The sequence below is a fragment of the Numenius arquata genome, chromosome 8 (assembly GCF_964106895.1).
Source record: "Numenius arquata chromosome 8, bNumArq3.hap1.1, whole genome shotgun sequence".
Taxonomy (NCBI): Eukaryota; Metazoa; Chordata; class Aves; order Charadriiformes; family Scolopacidae; genus Numenius; species Numenius arquata.
This window is the reverse complement of record NC_133583.1, coordinates 5,234,759-5,258,543: the sequence shown is the minus strand read 5'-3', so window position 1 is coordinate 5,258,543 and position 23,785 is coordinate 5,234,759. Positions and strand designations below refer to the sequence as shown.

Here is a 23,785-nt window from a genome sequence, read left to right as displayed (position 1 = left end):
GACACACGAGTACGTGCCACTTCCAGGAAAAGCGGGAAATGGAAACAGTTTGGAGGTTATCACAAAAGACAAGAATGGATGGAGATGACGACAACGACACGTGTTTCAGAAATAAAACACGAACAGTTCCGTATGATAAGCATATTAATTGAAATTAGTCACATAGTTAACAATGTGAAGAAATGCAGGATCATTTCACTTTTGCCTTTCAGCCTCATGAATGTAAAATGTGCCTGTAATCTTAATACTATTCAAGAGACAAAGCAGTCTTTAAAAATCACACTTCACAAGACTCAAGGGAAAATAAGTTACTAATGAATGGTATTTACAGTTGCTTCATTTAAACATGCGTTCCTTTGCTTTTCAGAAGTTACTGCATAAACTCAGATAATTAGAAGAAATGCAGAACATCGCTTTTCCCCTAATAATCTGTTTCTTGGTTCTGAAAAGAGAAGTCTGCTAAACCTTCCACGAAACGTGGTTGCCCAAGGAAATATCCATGGCCATCAGTGAGCTTCTCCACAAGTGACCCTCAACCACCAACCGGGGCGGCAACCACGCAGGGTGCTGCCTCCCGGATTAATTCACACTATATGGAAGAGGCTTGAAGCCCCCCAAAAGCACCCCTCCCACCCCCCGGCAAATTCAGAGCATGGTAATGGATTGGTACTTTTAGTTCATTCTGCAAATACTGACTTTACCTGAGGTTTCTGAGATAGACTCGGGAATTTGTAGAGAGGGGAAAAAAAATGCCAACCTGCTAATCCAGTGCATGAAAAAGGGCTGGAGACACGCACACTTTTAGGCTGCAAGTTATTAATTGTGCATTTCTACATCAGGAAAACCCAGAATTTTTGTCTTACCATTTCAGTACAGTTTAAACCAATAAAAATTATCTTTTTTTTTTTTTTTTTTCTACAGGAATTGCCACATTTATTTTTTAACCAACAATAGGAAGATATGCAAAAATAGCCCTTAAAAGAAAAGGGGGGAAAAATGATCTGCTTTCTCTTTAAACCCATGAACAATAGAAGGTCACGTGCCGCAGTATCCTATCATTCAGCACATTAATAGCTGTGCTAGAGTAATTACACTTGTGGTATTTTTGCCTCAAGTGAAATTCTGAAATAAGAGGATGGAAATTATGATACTGCTGATAAATATTAATAAGTGAACTTTTAATTTTTTTGCCACAATATTCAAAATGCTAAGCATCTAGCTAATGCTGAAGCAGCCTGATATGTGTTTGCCTCCAGGGACTATGATGCTTTATGCACTTAAGAAAAAAGTTTAACGGAATTAAAATTTAATATCTAATTAGAGCAAGGCTAATATATTTTGAAATGAGTGGGGAAGACACACGCCTCTGTTGCATATTTGCTACAGTCATTAATCTTACCTGTAAAGCAGCATTGAGAGGTGTGCAGTAGGTGTGGCTGGTCTGTATGTTTTTAATAAGAGAAGGGTTACTGCATAAGAAAAACATAAAAAGGAGAGTTAAATGCAACCAACTTCTGTGCGTTTCAAGCATGTAATGCTTCCTCCCACACCAGAAAACTAGAGCTGAGTCTGTTTTTCCACACAAGTTCTCTTTCGTTTCTCTTTTTCTTTTTTTTTTTTTTTTTTTTTAATTTAAAGAAAATATCTGATGTTTTAGGCTATGGTTATCATATTTGCCTTTACTAAATAAGGAACATCATTATCTCTCGACGTTACCTCGCCATGTGTTCTACTACCCTGCGTTAGTAGCACATCTTGGCATCTCTGCTCATTTTAGCTGTGTTCAGGAGAAATTCTCCAATACTCGTCGTGTCTGGGAGCCAGCCACCATGTAAAGGTCCATCATGAGGAGGCTATGATCAAAAGCATCACGGGACATTTTAAATACTACTTCATGCAAATTATTCTCCAAGTCGCTGGCAGCAGAGTCCCTCGCAATGGAGCGGGAGACCGCCATGAGAGAGGATTTGAGCCACGTTATTTCCTGCCGGGCGAACGGCGAGTGGTCCCAGGGAGGGACTGTCACTGCCACCATCACTGCCCCGAACAGTCTGGGGCTGTGGGCATGGAAGCACCACGGCAGGTATCAGAAAATATTCTGGTGTGCTATTTTGGACCCTTACTTCAGTCACCGTAAGTTTACATAAGGGGCCAGATTTGAGGAAATTGAATGCCAGGCATATCCACTCCCTCTTTAGTGGGCATCTAAATACCACCGGTTCCACCAGAGGGGGAAAAAAAATGAAAAAATCATCAAATACAAACTAGATAAAAAGTGCCAATGCAAAAAATCTCCAAGGAGTTTTATCACTCACTGGGCATTATTTTTTTTGTTTTGTTTTGTTTTTTTCATGTGGGAATAAATCATGATGAGAAGCGTCTTAACTGAGCCCCTCCCACTGGGACCGGCAAGGATCAGTTGTCCTGGAGAGATGGCCTTCGAGTAAAGGTCAAAGAAAATTGCTTTGGGAACCCCAGGAATATTTGTGCGTGGCTGTTGTAGATGCAGGACGGCCTGTTGATTATGATCGCTGCACTTTCAAACTTTTAAAAGTTAATTCAGCGGTTCTGACTCATAAGCACCTTACCCTATTTCTGATTAAGAATTGGAAAACAAGGCATACAACTGAAAGCAAAGGAAAATATCAGAATTAAAACTTATCTGAAGCCTTTCCTGGCATATATCTGTCTTCCTGACAGGTCTACAGCAGCATATCTGCACTAGCGTGGATAATTATTTTAGTCTACATTGCACTATAAACAAATGCTATAACAAACATGTCAAAGCAGAGTTATTACTACAGGCATTTGGATTATCAGAGTAGGACACACAAAATACACATAACAACCAAAAATTTAGTTTCTTTAGCAGCAAAGGTGATGTCACTATTTCGTGAAATGCAAGTCTACATGAGATGGGTAAATCATGCAAAGCAAAGCAACAGCAGAAAAAAAAAATTAAAGCAAGTAAAAGCTCTTACTGTGCAACAAGCTCGCCAAAGTTTTCATCAGGGCAGTATTTTCGAGGACGGCCTCGTTGAATATGACGGCCACGTTTAAACTCTTCATCATCAACAGTCCAAAAGGACCCAAACTCATCCTCTACTCTGATAAAGCACTTATGCAGTGAGAGGTTGGTGCGAATGGCACCCTGGGACAAGAGCAGCAGCAAAGGAGATGAAGTGGAAACAAAGGGACACGGGATCGGGGACAGAACAGACATCAAATACAGGGAAAAGGAAAAAGAAAATAAAATGCAATAAGCATAAGCAAATGGTTTGTGAGGGTTAATATGCATTGCCACCTAAAAGCTACTAGCATGTGATGCAACAAACACCAAGCAAGCAGGGTCAGGGTACTGGTGGGCATACAAACAGTAGTGATGAGATGTTGGTCTTGGTTTCCCTTAACTGAAACAATGCGAAACCACCTGTGGTTGGTCTAACACCAGCTAGCAGCCAAAAGCCTCTACGTTAAACTGTAAGCATGATCCAAGCTAGGCTAAGAAGTTCAAACATGGTGGACATACCCACTGATCTTTTGTGGCCTTCGTTTTTGGAACTCTAGTTCATCCACTGTCCATACTGCCCCTTTAACGTTTTCTACTCGCACAAAACACTTGTGAAGACTAAGATTATGACGCACTGCATTCTGCAGCAAGTATAAAAGAGAAAACATTCAAAAACTTTCTATGAGAAAATGCTCATCATTGTCCAAGAACAGCAGCACAGTCAGCTTGACAGTCTTCATTTTGCAACGTTAAGCCCCTTCCCCTCCCCGCACCCACTTGCTTTCCCCAGCTCTTTACATCTTATTTTCGCAAAGACAAAATAAATATAAAAGCTTAAACCCCAGATTAGCAATTCAAGTTATTCTTATCAATTATCCCCAGTGTGAATGAGAACAGCCATCGTTTTAAGCATGCATGTTGTATAATACAGCACATTTCATACAGAACACAAGAGGAACATTGCTTAAACATTTTCAAAACAAATATATACGCTCTGCAAAGAGAAACTTGTCCTCTGCTGGAAAAGAAAGCAGTTAGAAAGAACAGAAAGGATTTCATCTAAGTACAGACGGCTCAGTTGAGCAGAGAGGTACCCGAGCTGGTGTTGCTGCGGTTTCCCACAGCCTGGGCTAATGCGAATCAGGTGCTCAACCTCCATCCACACCCACGGCATGGACCGGGGGGCTCGGGGGCTCAGCAGCACCCCACTGGCCAGCCCGGCACCGGCTCCTGCCTCCACGGCTTGCTCTTATATGGAAGTTGGCTCCTATTTCTGGCAGACTACCGTACTGGCTGATCTGAGCCTCTGCCAAGTGAAAACATGAGGAGGGCTCTCCGAAACAAAGTGATAATATCCCCACAGCTCATCACCCAGAGGGACCCGCGCTCATGGCATCCCACGCTCGGATGTCGTTTCGGCAGCTCGGCGCTGGGGAAGGACGAGCCCGGCCAACCCCTCCGATGTGCTCGGACCTCAGCTGAAGCCAGACATGAGACCCCTCACTTTGTCACTTGGCTTTTCTCTCCCTGCTCCGTCTGAACCGGTGCCCAGAGCCTTGTTATTCCTCGAAGGGAGCGCTTTCCTCGTTTTAGGAGTTTTCTGAGCAAATACCCTACTACAAAGCCCACTCGAATGTGTACACGGAGCTTGTCCCCGGCGCTGCTCGGTAAACAGGGAAAACAGAAGAAGCCATTTGCTGAAAATACCCAGGCGAACAAACTCCGTCCATCATCATTGGCACCATTGATTTAGTCAATCTGGTTGACTCGTTAGCAGGCACAACGCCAGCCAAACACATGGCCCGGGTCTAGGCAACCAAGAGACTACAATTCTTTTTTTTTCCCTTCCATCGTCATCGTCGTCTTCTTTTTTTTTCCCCCTTTTTTTTTTTTTTTTTTTTTAATGAACACCGGGTCTGGATGGTGAAAGGGAGCTCTAATCATGAATGTCTAAATCACTGTGCAAACAAAGGGTACGCACAGTGCATTTGTCATGTAAATGAAGAAGCAGCGGTGTGTGTGCCTGCGAGGGGAAGGCTAAGACTCTTTTTGCTACTTTTCCATTTTTCTACAAATTGCACGCACCATCCCCGCACTCCCGTCCCCGGAACAGGGGAAGAGTCAGGGCTCAAACCGCCTTTGCTCAGCAGATGTTTGAGTGCAACCACGTCTCCTCTGGCTGTAGGCGCCCCCGCCTCGGCACTTTTGGCTTTTCCACACTCATCTGCTCGTGAACCGGTGGAAAAATAAACCTTGGATACACTTTTCCTCGTGGCAAGGCAGAAATCTAGCAGAAAGTCAACCTCTCCATCAGGGCTGCTTCTTTCTGCCCTTATTTTCTTCTGTTCGTATTTCCTAATGATTTTTTTTTGTTTTTTCGTTCCCTCCCACCTCTCCCGGATTTCACTACTTTTGAAAATTTTGGCAAAATCCCCGTTTTTGAGGTGGAGGAAAAACATGCAAACGCCCCACACCTTACGGGCTAAAATCAGCCAGCTCAGCAAGTGCTGGTGGGTGCCGGAGTAGCCCAACCCGATACAGGGCTGCCGGCCCACATCTGGGTAACTCAGGCAGTTTCCTGTGAAAATGGGAACACTGTCAAGTCTGGAGCAAAACGTAAGAATAATAACAACGCTATTTCCCCCCAGTGAAAGCTGATCTTGTAGCTCATACAGCAGTTGATCAAACGCACCCAGCCAAGTTCAGCGAAGTGAGTCCTCGGAGTTTGTAAACAGTCTCTAAATACACGGTTGAGCTGGAATATTTGTGTTCTTCTTTAAATTAATTTAGTACTGGGGAAATACTTCACAGTGTTCTTGCTCTCCTGAAGTCAACGTGCAATGGATGGTTAAGGCTGGTGGATCAGGCTCTTGCTGAATACGTTCAGGCAGACAAGTCGAGTATTTGCAAGACGTCCGTGAAACGTTGCCCTCGCTTTCTCTTTTCCATGTGATCACTTATTTAAGGAATTCACGGCAGAAAAAAAAAAATATTGTTTTGTTTCCCCTGCCTCTGGATACTTGCTATCTAACAGTTTTATTTGAACACTACCCCAACGTTTCGGAGCCACACCTGCAGCCTGTGCCTCATGGCTGCGACTCGGTGCCAGCAAATTACTCCAAAAAAATAAAAGCAAACAGACATTGCCTCTGACCTGTCAGAACCAGTTCACAGTGCTCCCCCGGCAATCAGCTTAACAGAAAAATTAGGAGCTATTATTGTAAGATTATATATTTACCTTGTTAAAAATATTTGTATGCAAGCCACTTTTGCAGAAAAATTACCCTGAACATGCTTGAATGTAGTAAATGAAAGGGTTTGTTATTTTAATAACTGCTCAGGCTCTGCTGTACTGCATTTTGGGAAAGAGGCTCATTTTTTAAAGGTCTTTATTCCTGCACTCTTCTGTGGCTTTGAAAGAGAGCTCAGGGAAGCTTGCCCACACCAAACCCTGACCCTAAACTTGGGGAACGCTGACCCAAATGCCCCCTAAGCATCAGCTGAAGGTGAGAGCAAATCAGCACGTATATATTCAAATTATTCTGATTCTGCAATTAGCCCCTTGTGCTTGTTCTGCGCCCCGTGGGCTTCCCGTCATGCCAATCCAGAGCTGCATTTTCATCCCTGCTGTTCCTGAAGGCTGGCATAAATCTGAGCGCTCTTCAGCAGGAAAACCTGCATTACTTCAAGTGGTTGCCAATTTTGCTAGCCCTGGTGGAACCCGGGGGGAAACTTCTCTTCCCGGGTAGGGGAAGCAGGACCTGGACACCTGCACAAGGTCAAGGTGTCCAGGAGGGGTCTCCAAATGGTTCCTGCCTCCCTGGGGCACATCTTGCCCTTCTGCAAGGCCGAGGGTCTGCAGCTCAGCCTCTCTCCTCCTCCTCTGCAGACACGCGCTGTAAGCGCACGTGGCTTCTGGGGCTGGATTTTACGTGATGCACAAAGCTAATTCCTAAAACTCGCCTCTCAGAGGAGATACGGCTAGGGCTGCCTGCTGCCTTCTTCCACTCCCTCCTCCACCTCCCTCCCCTTTGCTGCTGGAATTAAATAGGATTTTTACTTTAGCACCCACACCTGCAGCTGCTGAAAAGTCCTACTGGAACCACTCCAGCAGCAAAAGACAGGCAGGTCTAAAAGGATCTTAAATCAGGGAAAGTTAATTTCCTTTCTGGATAGTAAGGAAGCTGCAAAGCGAAACACTGCTCATGTTTTCCAACTGCAGTGAAGAATCAAAGCAGCAATCACAGCGACTTTTCCTGAACCTAAGAGCTTCTAGACCAAGGTTGAAAGTGTACAGAATTGCACTGGGATCTGAATTAAAAGCAAAACATGCTACTAAAACCCAAACTAGCTTCCAAGGAGCATTTTTAGCTTCATCCTCTGAAGGATTTAATCCTAAATGCAGGCTGAGACAGGAATAACAGACAGAGCTGATGAAACAGCATGTGTGGGACATACTCGTCCTACCTGGTCATTCGAAGTTGTTTGAGAGCAACAGATAAGAGAGGCTCCAAGTACCGGGGGTGCAATTTTTACAGCGATACAAGATCCTATGATTCGATTCATTCATTTGTAATTGTGCTAGCTTCAGAAGCCAAGGTGGCTCTTATAGTGCTATATATATATACGGGAAGGAGTGGCCCCCCCCAAATAGAAAATAAAATTAACTCTCCAGACCTCTTATCTAACAATATCTGAGATGGTTATGGTAGGAAATTAAAGTGCCAAATATCAAGTTAAACACATTCCTTATTGTGAGGCTCGCTTCTTGCATATTATGTTCATTAAGCGTCTGCTGTGTGACTAACAAAAAAAAAGAGGAAGTTTATAACAGATCTGTGTATGTAATTAAGAGTCAATTGATTGAGGAAAGAAATCCACTGATCTATGGATCCTAGGGAAAAAAGAAGTGGTTGTTGTGATTACAGCCTGCATAACTAAAAAGACAAACAGCGTATCTTCTACTGACACAATAACTTTACCTCTTTTTTTTTTTTTTTTTTTTCCCCCTAATACGTTCCAGGTGAAGGGCTTGAGTTTCACTGCTAGCAGCAACCACACCGAGGAACTCGTGGCATAATCACAGAACATAAAAGCCAATAATGGGGATTCAATTAGTGGTTTTCAAAAGCAGAAGAATTTTTCTGCCAAATATCAAATTGTTCCTGCAGATAAGGCACCCAGTGCGTGTCACAACCGCCGATCTACATTTTCATGTCCACATGTCGTTACAATTTGTTATGTCACCGGCAGCGCCTGTTCCGTACGTGTCAGATCTCCAAGGCGGGAGGCGCAGGCGGGCGAAGGCTTACCTTCCACGTCGCCGCGTTGCGTCTGAAGTAAGCAAACATTCGCGTGAACCAGTTGTAGATTTCGTTTAGTGTTAGCTGTTTTTCTGGAGACTCCAGGATGGCCTTGTGAAGCAAAGCGATTGCGAGATCAGTTATGAGCCCACCCGGAGCAAAATACACTCTCAGTTTTATTTTACCAAATACAAAACGGAAAGAAAGGAAGAAAAGAAAGAAAGAAAGAAAGAAAGAAGGAAAGAAGAGATTTGGAGCAAAAAATCCAAAGAAGGGTTTTCACAATATGAACTAAGATTAATGGCTGTATTTAACAGTTCAATGGCAAAATTCAAAATGGAATTATCTAATTGTTTTGAGTTTTTATTTCTGTTTCCTTACAGAAATATTAATTTATTAGTCATTCATAAAGCAGAATCAAAGAGAAATGCAAAACATTTCACTAGCTGATTAAAGCTCAGTAATTATTTAGAGCTCAGATTAATTCTAGGGATCAGAGATTACTGTAGCTTGTGATAATTGACTTGCCATCTTTAAACAGGCTCATTTTCACTGTTGTGTGAAATGAATTTCCTAATAATCACATCGTATTGTAATACTTAATCAAAAGCAATTATGTTATATATTGCAGTTCTAAAAACCCTTATAGTAAAGGTTTGAGCATTTGAGCACGCTTACATACCAAAGGTTTGAAAATCTATTTAATCCAGAGTGTGCACATATAGGGAGATTTTTATATATTTTTTTTTTTTCCTAATCCAAATGCGTGTGTTTGACTCAGCTTACCTGTCTAATTAAAGATGCATACGTGAATGGTGGTCTAACTTCCGCGTTCTTATAAAATTCTTGGTTCTGGGCAATATCTGCTAAATAAGAGGAGTTGTTCTGTTATCATCACAGCCCGCCGCTGCCAGGCTGCGAGCAACAGCGAGCCTCCCCCCCAGACCCAAAAGGGCCGATGCCACCAGAACCCCCTTTTTTACCTGAAGAAATGGGGACGTTATATTTATCCGAGTACCGCCTCCGGATGGGTCCGACGTTGTGCATGCTCGTGGTAGTGATGACCGACGGTCCCTGCGTGACGGGAGTGATGGGCGCAGTCGGGGTGGTGGGAGTATGAGGTAAGCTCTGCGGAGACGCCTCGGACGCAGTCTTGGAAAGCGTGACGCTCGATACCAGATTCAGCTGCGGAGGGGAAAGGACGAGGATTTCGTTACAAAGGGCATTTTCTGGCTAATTAAGGGCCGCAGAGAAAATTCTCGATAACGGGGTCTCCCTCACTTCGACGCAGACAACACAGCCCGAGCGCTCGCTTCGGCACAAAGTGCTGCTGTAATATCTCCGTTAGGAGCCAGCAAAGGGAAATAAATATATACATTTCCGAACAGATTTTAAAAAAAGAAAGAAAAGGAATAACCTACGTAGCCTGCTGCCAGAACTACAATCACGGATTTTTATCTAAATCTTAAAACAAGATCTCACACAGCACATAATCATTTTAATATTTTATTTTAGTTCCATTGTTTCACAATCTAACCCCCGCACGTCTCTTATTTCCATGCTATCATTATGCATGGCTTCTAATCAATCTTCTTGGATATTTCATTGAAGGCATCAGGCTTAAAATAAAAGGCAAGACTTTCCTGGGGACGTACCAGGGAGAAAGGCAATCTCTCTCTTCAGCATTTGGGCTTTTTTTTTTTTTAACTCCCCCCCTCCGTTCATCCATTTTAAAAGCAAAGCCCAGAGTAGGTTAACACTGGAATAATTTAATTAATCACACCGCATGATATACTGCAAGCATTCAGCCCAGCAGAAGTGGCACCATTCTTCCCCCCCCCGTCCTAGGAGGGAAGGCATCGGCGTTACCTGCCCTGGACAAATGGCATTTTGCCACCGCAGGGTGTAAACCACAACGGCCTCTGGGATTGTGTACCAAACCCAGCTCCCACTCAAGTGTTTTCGATACACAACCCTATTTATATACCCAGCATCCACATTCCTCCCCGACCCTTTCTTTTTTGCCCTACAACACCCTTTGAAAGACGATGCTCCCTCTCAATAGGTCACTCCTGCTGAAGTATTTTAAACAAACAACCCGATCTCTCAACTACAGCATCAGAAAAGAGGACTGAGAAAAGGGCTCTCTGACTACTTCCAACATTTCCCTCCCTTAGGCAGCTTCGGCAATAATATTGGTGAAATCCTGACCCCATTGAAGTCGGTAGCAAAATTCCTACTGAATTTAACAGGGCCAGAATTTTACAACTTTTGTTCGTGATTAAAATTCCTTTTTTTTGCTGGACATTAAGCCTTTTCAGATGAAGGCAAGGCGCGCTACTCGGCTATGCCCCCAAACATCTCATGTTTATCCATCAGGCACTGTATTAATTTTCCTCGTATGAAAGTAACTAGATAAGAAAACTCCTATTAGCATTCCTCACATGAGTTAATAGCCACAAATAACGTTTCTTTATAAAAATAATGGGATTTATCCAAAACAAAGGTAGCGGAAAAGAAAGGGATATAATACTACAGAAGGAATACCAACACAAAAAGCCCATCACCCGCAGAAAGGGCGCAGCTGAGCGACAGATAAATTGTGATTGCTTTGCCCTCCCGACGGTGAGAGGGAGCGAGCCGAGGGAAGCCCCACCACAAATCCCGCTCCGGCAGCTCCGGCGTCACTCCAAGGAAAGGAGGTGACAGACCCGCAACGCCCCCCCCACCTTTCCATGCAGGTGCTCACAAACGATGCTTCGCCTTCCAGCGGGAAATATTTAACGCTTTGTGGCCAGGCTGGCGACGGGAAACCCAACGAGGGATGGCGGAAGGGGCTATATATGAAACATGGGTATTGATTTCCCCGAGCCTCCCGCTCCGGCGCAAACCGCTAAATGCAACCTGGAGGTGAGGAGGCCGGTTCACAGCCCCGCGGCGCCGGGCACGGCCACCACATGCCACCGAGAGCCTGCTCCGCTTGTTGACTGGCGTGATTTAAGGACACTGATTAGGAACACGTATATAGTAATGTCTCCCCGTTATCCATCTATCCATCTATTACATATGATAAAAGGACCAGTGACGATAATAATAGTACAACTGACAGGTCTCCCCATGAAATTAAATCTACTGTATTTTATCTCAGTTTCTAAATGGACATTTTAACAGTCCAATAACTGCGAGCAAATCTGCATCAATTTGAAGTGCCCGTCTCCGGCGCGGGCTCGGCAGCCGGGCCCTCCCGTTGGAAAGATCACTGCTCCCGCTTCATCATTACGGCTCCAACTACTCCATTTCAAAAGAGCCCCCTTCCTCTTCCAGCGTGTAAAAACTTAACATTTAATCTGTTTCTACTAGGGAACTGCGAGAAAGGATCCACAAAGGTCGGCGTTCCCTGCTTCAAGAATTTGAATCGAGTGAAATTTCTTTAGGCTTTTCAGCGTAGGTAGCAACTAGGAATAAACACAGAAGAGGACGAGCAAAGGGGGGGGCTTTAACAGGCTTGACAAATGACACTGTGATTCACACCCACTGCTGGGCTGCCACTAATAAGCTACAGAGGAAGCAGCCAATCTCAGCTAATTACCAGATAAAATTGTATTGTAAGGACTCTAATTAGGAGATGCTTATGGAGGTGATCTAATGATTAAACGCTGCATCCGAGTGACCCCACCATCAATGTGCAGTGGTGCAAGATGTCACCGGAATATTTTGTAGAAACAGTAATTTTATTTCAAGGAGGGGAGGCAGTAATATTTGTAATAATGGCTATGAGGTAAACTAATTAAAAGACAGTTCCTAAAGGAAGACTGTGGCTTTGAGCAGCTGTGGCCGTTCCAAAACAAAGTGCCAAATCTCAACAGAGGAGCTGCAGTCAAGTGGAAAATTTCTGCCTGACCTCTGCTCTCGCTATTAATTTGCAGGAAAACTAATGACACATATACATATTCCCACAAAATTGTTCTAATTGCTAATTTGCCAAAGGAGCCCAGTTTCCAAATTAAACATGACTGCAGTCTGTGAGGAAAGAGAGAACAAAAAGCTGGAACGCAGCGAGTGTGCTGCGTTTCACCTCCGACGACCATTTGCGAGCCTGAACCAACAAGTTAATGAAACACGACCTTGTCGATCGCTAGCAAAGTTTTTCCTTTTTCCGTGTTTTATTTGATGACACTCTCCTCTTCCAGCCGGGCTCCGATCCCTGCCGGTGCCGGGGAAAGGGAGGAGAGGGCTGCGCTCCCTCCGCAGACCCTCGCTGCTGCTTTCTTTGTTGCATCTGTAGCACGAAGGCTGAGAAATCGGTTGTGAATTAGAGCAGAATAACAAATTATGAATGGTGTTGGTTTTGTTGCCATCTTGAATTATTAATCTGAATGGTAAACTATTAAATCTTAATATTGGCATCAATTAGAAACGTGGAAGCGGCGGTGGATGATTGTGCAGGGCAAAGATCAGGGAGGGACCGGGCTGGGAGGGTTTCTTTTCCTGATGGAAACTCAACGCGTTTCTCCCTGTTTGCACTTTCTATTTAAAAACAAGTTACTATGATTAGAAAAGTTGTTCGCGTTGGTATTTTGCAAACAGCCTGTTTCCCACATACCGTAATTTTGGGATGAGGTATGGTTGCCGTCAGAGGGGAGGGAGCCCGAGGCATGGAGTTAGCACTTTAATGAGCAGGAGCTCTTGCGCTGCACTAAGGGACACCGTGGGGCACCCTCCAAGCACGCCGGAGAGTATGGCCCTCGCACCAAAGAGTTAAATGGTTTTGGCATGTTTGTGCTGGGGATGGGGGGAGGGAGGACTTCCTCCGGGGCCTTAAAAAAAAAAAGAAAAATAAAACAAAGAAACCCCAAGTCCCCCAAAACAAGAAGGGGGAAAAAAAAAAACACAACAGAAAACCCACCAACACCCACAAGTTTGAATTTGCAGAGTTTTAGGACCTCAATCACTGAACCTTGTTGGGTGCTTTGTTCAGTTTTGGTTTTTGAGAACATTTCCTCATTCTGTTTTAACTTAATCATAAATGCCATAATTGTTTCAGCGTTCAATATCCTGCTTAGGATTTTATTATTAACCTTCCCTTTCAAGAAATAGTCATGTCTTCCTATTAAAGGTGAAGACTGAGTCATTTTCTCTTTTTTCTTTAGACATAAACAAGGCAGAGAGGTAACCCTCTCCTTCACCCCGTAAAATAGATTTCCAGTAAGTGGCTCTCCCATTAGGGCTCAGTCTGATTTCTTTCTGTGTAAACATTTTACACGACAACAGTGGCTGCACATAAAAAAAAGCCTCTGAAACTCTTCTAAAAGAAACGAAAAATAATAATAATATATATTTCTAAGCATCACTGTGGGGCCGTACCCACTGCTGCAGGGCAGCGACTCCTCAGCCACGGATGCTGCCGCTCTGGTCCCAGCTGGAACTGAGGATTTCTCTGCACCGAGTTCCCGGGACTGAAACACTCTGGAGCAGAGACTCCTTTTCTCGAGGCCGAGGGTGGGAGAGAAAGCTGGGCCTAAAACTTCGTTAAACGCTGTGTCTTCCTCTCCCGTTTCAGCCTGGACACATTAGTGTATGAGATGCAGCGCCTGGCAGGCAGCGATCACTTAGCAGGTGTTGTTATTGGCAGGAACACTAAGGAAACCGAAGCTGGGGAGTGAGACTTAATGAAAACCAGTATATAAAAACAGCTTTTGTTGTGCTTGAGAATCTCTCTTTATTGCTGCATATCGTTATTTTTTCAAACTATAAAGTAAGGCTACAGCAGCTAAAATGCTCAGTCATTACCTCAACAGTTAAAAGACTTTTTTTTTTTTAATGCTTTGTTATTACAGTTGCTAAAAACAGTATTTCAAAACAATCGTAACTGCTATGGTTAGGGTAAAAAAATACATTAAAGAAGGGCTATCTAACAGTGCATTTTATTTAAAGTGCCAAAAGTTTCTTTAAAAGTTTTCTGTCTATTTTTAAAAGACAGCTATAGCGCCTAGTATGCAGAATTACTTGTTGGTTGATGCTTTTTCCTTTTCCTTCCCTTTCTATGAACTTCAACATAAGTTAATCCCCCCAAAGAAAGCACATTTCCATTTCAACCTATTATGCTGATCACTAACACCAATGAAAATAGCACGCAGGGGAAGGTATCTTAATAGCAAATCCAGAAAGAAAATTCTTGAGAAATCGTTGTTCTGGCTTTGGTTGTGTTTTGTTGGGTTTTTATTTTAACTTTGAAAAAAAAAAAGTCACCTTATAAAAATATGTCCACAGCGTATTCCTTCACGGACAGCTTTGTTCTCACTTTATCCAGGTCCTTTAGTCTCACCAAAACAACACGTGTAGCAGCAACAGGAACAACTCTGCCTGCTCCCAGTGTTGTGAGAGACATCCATCTTCTTCTAAAGTGCTGCACCATTGGGAATTTTAATGAAGTCGGGCATTTTTGAAGGTGGCACTGAACACTGCCCCGGCACCTGATGTGCTCTCTCTCCCCAGTCCCCTCCCGTCTGCCCAGCAGCCCCCCAGGAGCAGGGGAAGAGCTGCCCTTTGAGTACACCAGGCATCAACAGCCACCTCCCCACCTACGTACCTGTCTGCTGAGGATTTAACCATTCACCACTATGCTACATAAGAATGTGCTTAAATCCCATCAGCTTTAATAGGACTAAAGAGCTTTACTGACCAGATGTCTTGGTGGACGGGTGCAGTGAAATGCACGGGACACTCCACCACCCTTCCCCAAGGTCAAAATTACTGCAAGGCACCAAAGCCACCTGAAGGTGGGGATGCGATGGATGGGGATGGCTAGACCGGACAAGCAACCCTTCCCTGAAGCTGGGTGAGTTTTGAACTGATGCACAACCACCAAGAACCTGGCTGTGGTCCAACTGGTCCAAAACCACCTGCTCAGCTACTGCCTGGAGCTCAGAAGGCAAAGGCAGCACCAATGGTCAGCGTGGATTACAAATGGCACGTGGTTAACACAGACCCTCAGTCACCAATTTTACCTGCCGGTATCAAAATAGCCTAAAAACAAGCATTAAGATCCTTTAAGCAGAATAAAACCATTTCCTCAGTCATGAAAAAGGTGTAATTTTAAATCCCAATTCACTGCTATGTTTGGATTCGCAGCCGCTCTTTCCTTTAAAATCACCGATGTACCGTAATATATTAATTCTAACATACACCTTGCATTAGTTATGTTGGCAAAAAAAAAAAAAAAAAAAAAATTAATTACTGGATGTAAAGAATACTTTGCACTGCAATAATGGTCATCAGATCTTTTTACCAAAGTCCTATCCCACTGAGTTAAAAGGACTAGGGTCTAGCACAGTCTATGCAATGCCTGTGTATTTTTTTCACTAGGAAAGCACAATTTATGCAAAACACTATACTTCTACATTTTATAATTAATTTTCAAATGCTTCACCTATACATATTTTAATAATTTCTGATTTATCAGATGGTATCTATAATAAATTTTTCTATATTTCAATAAATGAAAAGAAGGCAGTTTCAATCCAACAACAGAGTGCCACACAATATAGGCCTGTCAGGCACCAATTTTTACTTCTAACATGTAAGTTAAAGGATAAGGAATTTATAATGCTGCCTGTGAACGAAACCACTTTTCATACACAAATGTGATCTTTTTTTTTCCAAAGGGTAATACAACAGTACATTTACATAAACTAATCCAAACAATCTATGTATTTGACAATGGCAAACCTCACACAGACTGCCTATTGTTGGTTTACATCTTGGAGTTCTTTATGTTGGCTTGTAACACTGCTCTAGCTGTCAAAGGTTTGACTTGGACTCTAAATAAATGGTTATAGAAGTGCTGTGCAGCGATATTGGACTTCTTTGCAAAAGAAAACCTGCTGTGTATGAATTCAAAAGCTATTAATTTTTCAGTCAAAAATATTCATGCCTATTTCTTTTAATAAAGAAACACTGTGCTGAGCAACTGAGAGATAATGTTGACTAGTGGTACAGAATTTTCAATAGAGCAGTTAAAAATAAATTTAGTAGGAGGTCCCCAACAAAGCTATAATTTTCCAGAATGTAAAACATTTTTAATACTAATCAAGACAGCCCTTTTCCCCCTGCGTTCACTTTTTTTTTTAATTTTTTTTTTTTTTTTCCCCTCTGCTTTTCCCTGTTTATTAGCTGTTAACACTAATCTTCATGGCGACACCGCCTGGTATCTCCTTAGCCTACAACACCCGCGAAAGCCTCCTGCCCTCCGCGGCTGAGCATCGATCACGAGCTGCCTTGCCAAACGCCGCTCGCCTTCTCATGATTTCCTCCCTTTAGTTTTTAATCCTTCCTCCTGAGGGGCACCGCTGTTATGAAAGGCCTCAAGGCAGAGTGCTTTGAGACTCCCAGATTATTCCGCTGTTTTAATTTTTAATCCAGTAAGAGCTATAGAAACCAAACCTCCTCCCCATTCTGTTGGGTCTACATACTTTGCCAACAATGCGCTGAAGCATTTGCATTCAGGCTGAGATGGATGCGAGGAACTAGAAGAATGCTATTTTTATAGACACTGTAAGTAGTTTCTACTCTAGAGGGCTGGTATCCACCGGATCAAGCAATTTTCGGCACCTCAACAGCTTAAATGGAAGGGTTTATACCTACCACTCAACTCTCTCCAAGAAGGCACCGAAATTTCCCGTTGACTTTGACATCTGCTCCGGTGTTGCTGAATAGCCTGCAATTTTCTGTCTAGTAGCCTCCCTATGCACTTCTGCAGCCATTTATTTCCAACTACATGGAAACTGAGAAATCCTTTTCTAGTAAAAATGGGTGCGCAAAGTGTTTAATGATTTTATGTTCTCTATCTCTGTAATGTGTTCTGTTTCAGACATTAATTTTGTCTACCAACTGCATCTTGGCAGGCTACCATATTTGCTGGGTTAATAGTCTGACTCCTTTTTATTTCTATCACCATAAATCACACATATATGGGCGTGTGTTTGCTTTATTTATAGAAAAAAAATCAGTCAAAACAGATAAACCAATACTTTGTCATTATGCTGCATCATTGCATATTGATTAAAATTGCTAGTACTAACTATAGATTGTCAACGCTCAATTAATTTTCACACAATGACTCAAAGCAAAATCAAATAAAGCCAGTGTACCTTTAAATCTTACAAATCTTAAAATCAAGAAGCAAAGCACTCTCTCCATTTTGAATAATCATTGGAAGCTCCAAGGAACATTTTCAGCATTAAGAGGTTGGGAGAAAACAACAGCTGAAGAAGAGTCATTTTAGTCAGGAAAAAAGACAGTGGATTTGCCTGGGTTTGGGGGCACCCAGGAGTTGCCTTGGGCTACAAAGCCACTTCCTTCCCCCACACCCCCTTTTTTAAAGGCCAATCTGGGCCGGAGAAGGTTTCCCTTCTCAGTTTCAACAGTGTAAAACCTGATACTGGGTAACCGTGATTGTCATCAAAACGTGCAGCTAGAGTCTCTTCTACCCTAAGTGTCTGTCACACAGGGAGAAAGAAAAATAAATATACTAAATATAATTTAATTACATCTCCTTCCTAACACTTCCTAAGATTTCATGTAAGTTGGACTGATGCAAAGCGATGTACAGGCTAGTACGTGAGGCCAGAAAAGGGCCCAACGCATCAGCTTTAGAGCAAAACATCTTTCAAACTCCCTGAAGGGAGAGAGAGGGGGGAACGATGAAACCCGTGGGTGCCCGTGGCGGTGCCTCCTGCAAAGCGGCGCTTTGCATCTTCTCACCGCTCCGAAGCGAGCCACGCTCCGGTGGGGAACAGGAAAAAGAGGTTTGTTGTGAGGTTTTGCTCGCTTTCGGCACAGTTGGGTACTTACGGGCTGAGGGGTGGCTTTTGGTTCAGTTGACTTCACATGCAGGTGTGTCATCATGGCTTGCAGGCGCTCTTTATCTTTTGCAAGCTGAAAGGGGGGGGAAAAAAAAAAAATACATCCTCTGTTACTCGTACGAATAAAACCCAGCCTCTGCTTATTCCTAATTAAACAGCTGGCACCGAGGCATGAGACAGAAGAGTTTTATTGCTGAGTAGTTTGGAAATTGTATATGGTCTATTCGTGAGGCAAAGCAAACGCGTGGTGCTGGGTGTCACTCTTTCCCAAAGCAAAATGCATTAGCCCTCGAGTGAGAAGAGCTAGACCTGCCGGCACCAAGAGCTTCACTCTAGCCCTGACAGCTAAAAGACAACAGTGAATCATGTTTATTAACCAGCCCCACTCCAGCTCAGGAGGCGCAGCAGAAAGCGGCTCCCAGCCCCGTTTCCCTCCTTTCAGACCAGAAAACAAGAGGCACAGATGGACCATGGCTTTTATGTCTTCCTACAGGCTTTGTGGCCTGTGCAGAGCACAGAGACTTCAGTGGTTAAACCACACGAGGTATCTCCACAGGGCATGGCACGGCGGGTGGCCTCAGCTCTAGAAAACGTCTTGCTTTTACTTTAGAAGGTGGCACAGCCCCTCGGTGGCGGCCACCCTGGGCTGCCAGGCTGGACACCCAAGTATGGAGCAGGAGAAGCAATGCCAGTTGCCAGCATCCCTTCCGTGTACGCCTGAGGGCAGCAGGGTGGGAAAGGCTAAAGGCATCAGGAATCATCCCAGAGCACTCATCTCAGGGCACCCAACGCCGCAGGACCAATGCTTTCACCCTTTCTCATCAGTCACATCATGCCCAAGAGCCGGGCATCGTGCCCCAAAGCTCCTGCTCTTGATGTCTCTTGCACTGTTTGGTTGAGATCTGCACCAAGCTGGTGTCTCAGGATCACACCATTTGCATCCTTAGCCAGGATGGCTTCCCAATGCATTTACAAGACACGGGCCAGACACTAAATCTCATTATTTTTGGAAACACAAAATTTTTTGTATGTGCAAATAGGACTTTTTCCAGATGTTCTTCATAAAAAAAAAAACAAAAAAACAAACCCCCCAAAAACAGTGGAAAGATATTAAGAAACAATGTGAATGAAAAAGGGGTGTTAGTAACCTACAAGCCCAACATAAAGGCTCCTGTTTCCAGCAGGACTTGGATCAGGTTCTTACAAATGACAATTTTTGCAGAGCTGAGTTTTTGCTTTAGACAAGCCAGATTCCTGGTGCCAAGAGGAGAACTGTGCTCGCATTCCAGCAAAACTTTATAAACAACCTGCCCACCTTATCACCGTCATCTGTTTGTAGCAGTAAAGTTGGGCTAAGTGTATACAAATGGAGACTTGGTCATAAATCCCCATTCATAACCTTAGAGTCAAGGTTGTCTTGCTCTCCGCAAGGCGAGGGGTTTCTGACCGTGCCAGAAAGGCGTCACGATGGGATAAAACTTGGCACGCGGGTTTCCAAGACAGGAATTAAATAAAGGAAAAAATGGTGTCACCACCGTGCGCTCTGGAAGCGCAAAAGCAAAATCACTGGACTTTTCAAACAGCTGCTCTTTTCTTGGTCAAAAAACTCAACGGTGAGGGAGAAAACTCGACACCTCCAGCAGATCTCCTGCAATCTCATCACCAGATCTGCGCGGGACTTCACAGAAGAGCCGAAGGGCAGCGCCGGGCTCTTATCGTAGCGCTGCAGCAGAAACTTCTCCCTCTGAGAGTCCTCCGAGGACCTCTTCAGAGAAAGGAGAGGTCTCGCCCCTCAGCCGCCGTGCTTCACACGCGAAGCAAATTAAAACCCAGCAATAGCTGGACTCTCAGCGCAGCTTTGTTGTGCAATCTCTCACTCGAAGCAGTCGCCGGGCACACGGGCCGCTTGGCAGGGTCATCTCTGCATTAAATTTTTGGTCTGCGGGCTACTGCAGAAGAACAACATCTTCTAGCCAAAATAAATAAGAGGCAGGCACCTGAAAGCTTCCTGCCCGCACCGGCACGGCGGCGGGAGGGAGAGGCAGCCGGGCAGCACGGGGAGGGAGGGGAAACCCTGCAGCGCTTCCCCTGGGCCCCCCGGGCGAAACGGAGCCGCGCACCTCCCTCCGAACGGCCGGGGTCCTTGTTTGTAGTGTTTTCACTCATCAGCTTAGCAATGCTTTTAACGCCGTTTCTGGTGGATGGAGGTTATTAAAGATCCTCTCGACATTTCAGGCAGACACACGCTAGCATTTTGTCATAGTCTAGGAATTCAAACACTCACCCAGTTAGGCAGGAGTTTAAATTATGAAAAATAGAGGTCTCTCAGTTTCAAAGCACTGAAGAGAAGTAAAAAAATCTGAAGAATTTCTTTAAACTGTTTTTCCCTTAGGTCAGGAAGCAGTAGTGATATAAAACTAGAATGTCACTAGTAGCCCCTCTGGTCAGTGGGGTCATAGGAAAGAAACCATGAGGGCTTGGCTTGGCCGCCAATGGGAGCAAATTCTCCCTGGTGGAACTCACTGGAGTGGAGATGGTCCAGAAATGGGGATTATAAGCAGACTTGCTGGAAAAGGCTCTTGATCTACTGATAGTGTTCTTGGGCAAGGGCTGTTCTGCCATGTACAAAAGGATCTGCTCTGTACAGGGGTCCTGAGAACCCATCTGAAGCCTCATTCTTTTTTCCTATATCCGTTTGGAAAGCTCTGCATGGTGGGATTTTTCAGAAGGCCGCACAGTTCTTCATGGAAAGCTGATTTTGTGAGGTTGCCCTCACCTCTGTGGGGTACAAGCATGATCGAGGTGCCTAACTGTGGTTCAACTGCAAACACATCCAGAGCAAGCTTTGCAGACTTGGACACCAAGACACATGCCTTGTCCCAGAGAGGTTAAATCCTAAAACTACCCAGGTAGGAAAGGCAGGAGAGGGAAGGCACAGAAAGCACAGGCCAGAAGGGGTTCAAGGCGAGGGGGCAGCATTGGGGTCTGCCAACCAAGGAGCAGGAGAGAAAGCATTAGGGACAGACGATGGAGAAGTTGCACAGGAGGAAAAACAGACAGAAAACAATGGCAAGGAGCAGGAATGTGAAAATGGAAACCCAACAAGGGCACTCAACAGCAGCAACGAGGCCACATCAACAGGAAAGGGAGATCACTTCAGCAGCAGGACTTTGGACAAACCAAGGACAAAGCAGAAGGAAGCCGGTCATGGGCAATGCAAGAGACAACCAAGACATAGCCTCTTCCCTCCCGTTGCGTGCCCAGAAAGGCTGGGCAGTAGAAAGGTTTAGGACCCACTTTTCAAGAGTGTCAATGGATGCTTTAGGAAAACAGGCCCAAGCAGTGCTTTCACTACACTGAAACTGGCCAGCTGTCTTCACGTTCTCCTATTTTGGAGATACTTTTTTTAAACTTCTCATAGCCTTGCTGCTGTCCCGAAATACTTCTCCACTCGAAAGTCGTGCTGCAAAATGGATGTCCTATTCCAGCTAAGAACTAGCTAAGGATGCGTTCCTGTGTTTGTGTTTTACTCAGCAGCCCAATTCTCTCTATTTATAATGGCAACAAAAGATCATGTCATGATGGTTTAAACAAAGAGAAATACGAGAAGGTCCCTACCTTGTCTGTGATATTTTAAGTATGTTTGTGATGGAAATGCTGAAAACAAAACTTCAAGGTACTTCTGCAAAGGGGCATTTACAATAAAATACAAAACAGATCTGGCCTGTTTTTTTCAAGAAGTTGATTCAGAAATTACTTTCTTTAGAAGACATTACACTTATCTCTGACTATGAGACTGATAAAGCTATTGTATATAAAATAAATTAAAGCATAAAGAAAAAAAGAAAGGCTTGCAATTTGGGTCCATCACACTAAAAACCTGAAGCGCGTCCTTCAGGTAGAATGAGTTTGTTAAATTCTACCCCTGTCTTGATGGAGCTGTACATGGATGAATCAGTGCCACATTTAGATCTTGCCATGGTGGTGGACCCTGAACAGCATGTGATACTTCACAGCTCCACTGGAAGGCAAAGTTTCTCGTCAGTGCTGAGCACTGCAGGTCAAGTGGGAAAGGCTATGGGACCCTCTGCTATCTACACCACCCAAACAGCTGGCCACAGGGCTTGTTGTCACCATTCTGTTGGTAACTGTTCCATTGTGGGACCATCAGGTCAACGGTCTTAGTCCTCCTGCTACAACGTTGGGCGCTGCAGACCACGTCATTGAAAACCCTGCTACTGGGCCAGACTTTGCTTTATTATGGGTCTGTGCAAAACCAGACAAACTAGGTACTGCAGGACAAATCCTCGTACATATTTAGGAAGATTTTTTTTTTTTTTTCTTTTTTTCTTTAAGTATTTGAGGACTGACAGGATGAAAGGAGAGGGAGAAGAGGGGAGTTAGAGGTGCATGTCAGAAGCAGGACCACCCTCATCTTCCCTCTTTGCTGGGCCAATGCATAGATGGTCTCACTCTCATATCAACATCCCTGTCTAAATTAAGCCTCCAGTTCATCCTATCTACTGGGCTTGTACGATTGTCAAAAACAAATCCAGAACTTTTTGGCCCTCACACCACTTCGAAATGATGTTCTTGTCTTGGGGACCTCACACTGCCCTCCCATGCAATGACTCTAAGCGAAGAGGTTCTCCCCAGCGCTTCACAGGTGTGAAGCTGTCACTATTAGTCGCTTACAACAATTAGCAGAATGCACCGCTGATAAAATCTTTCAAAAATATTGTTGAGGGCCTACGGAGAGACGATAACCACGTATCATCTCTGTCCTGTCCGACTGTTAACGCAGGGCATCCCCCTGTAGTTCCAGGCACAGCCATTCCCAGTGACTGCAGGATTAATGCCTTCCAAGATGACTCCAACTGAAGAATCTAGATTTACCTTCAGCCTGAATGTTACTGCATCTTGGTAAAAGATTATCTCATATCTCGGTTTACCAGGAAGACTACAGATTTTTTTTTTTTTTTCTAATTCCCGAGAAACTTCTTAAAATAACAGACCATTTCTCATAACATTTTCTGCAAGACTCTGATATTTTATGACTGGTAGTTTGATTTTTATAAAACTGGTATTAAAATAGTTTATATTGCTTCAGCTAATAGTGAAAGAGTGTCATGACCAGCGTGTTCCTGAAAGTAAAATTTAGGGAATATCTATGAAAGAAAAAGGGTAATTTGTAAGATAAGAAGATAAAAGGCATTTTTTTAAATGCTTATCTTGAAAAGTAACAACAAGAAGTTTAAGTGTGTTTTTGCTGATTTTTCTCTCCAACTATTTGAAGCTATAAATGACTTAACTCAGTAAAATTCCAAATGTAATTATCTTCTGTACTTAGCCCAAGGCTTTCCATATATCTCTACGCTGCCGTCTTGCATACAAAATAGGTTTTCCAATAGCTGGTAACTATATAATGTACAACATTGTTTTAATTTCCCCTTCTTTGCTAACCTCTTGCCTACACACAGACACGCTGTCGAAGCCGCCCAGCCAGAGCGTGAGGAGCAGGGAGGGAGACAGGACTCGAAAGCATTTGGAAAGGCAGTTACACAAACAGGTCATACCTTTGCATCGCATTCAATATATTCCAATTTACC

The 23,785-nt window shown here is 43.8% G+C and overlaps 1 protein-coding gene across 10 annotated transcripts in view; it reads right to left on the bottom strand.

The window, feature by feature from the left end:
• Positions 1-23,785, bottom strand: part of FOXP1 (forkhead box P1) — a 166,189-nt gene that overhangs the window by 8,955 nt on the left and 133,449 nt on the right. For 5 of the 10 annotated variants that reach the window (XM_074152037.1, XM_074152036.1, XM_074152038.1 and 2 more), the window contains 6 exons: positions 18,166-18,249; positions 9,297-9,498; positions 9,100-9,176; positions 8,323-8,424; positions 3,530-3,651; positions 1,400-1,469 (listed from right to left, as the gene is read on the bottom strand). In XM_074152037.1, coding sequence (XP_074008138.1) covers positions 1,400-1,469; positions 3,530-3,651; positions 8,323-8,424; positions 9,100-9,176; positions 9,297-9,498; positions 18,166-18,249 — 657 coding nt within the window. Of the gene's footprint in view, positions 1-1,399; positions 1,470-2,981; positions 3,152-3,529; positions 3,652-8,322; positions 8,425-9,099; positions 9,180-9,296; positions 9,499-18,165; positions 18,250-23,785 lie in introns of all 10 variants that reach the window. The other 5 variants (XM_074152034.1, XM_074152035.1, XM_074152040.1 and 2 more) reach the window with 2 other exon arrangements.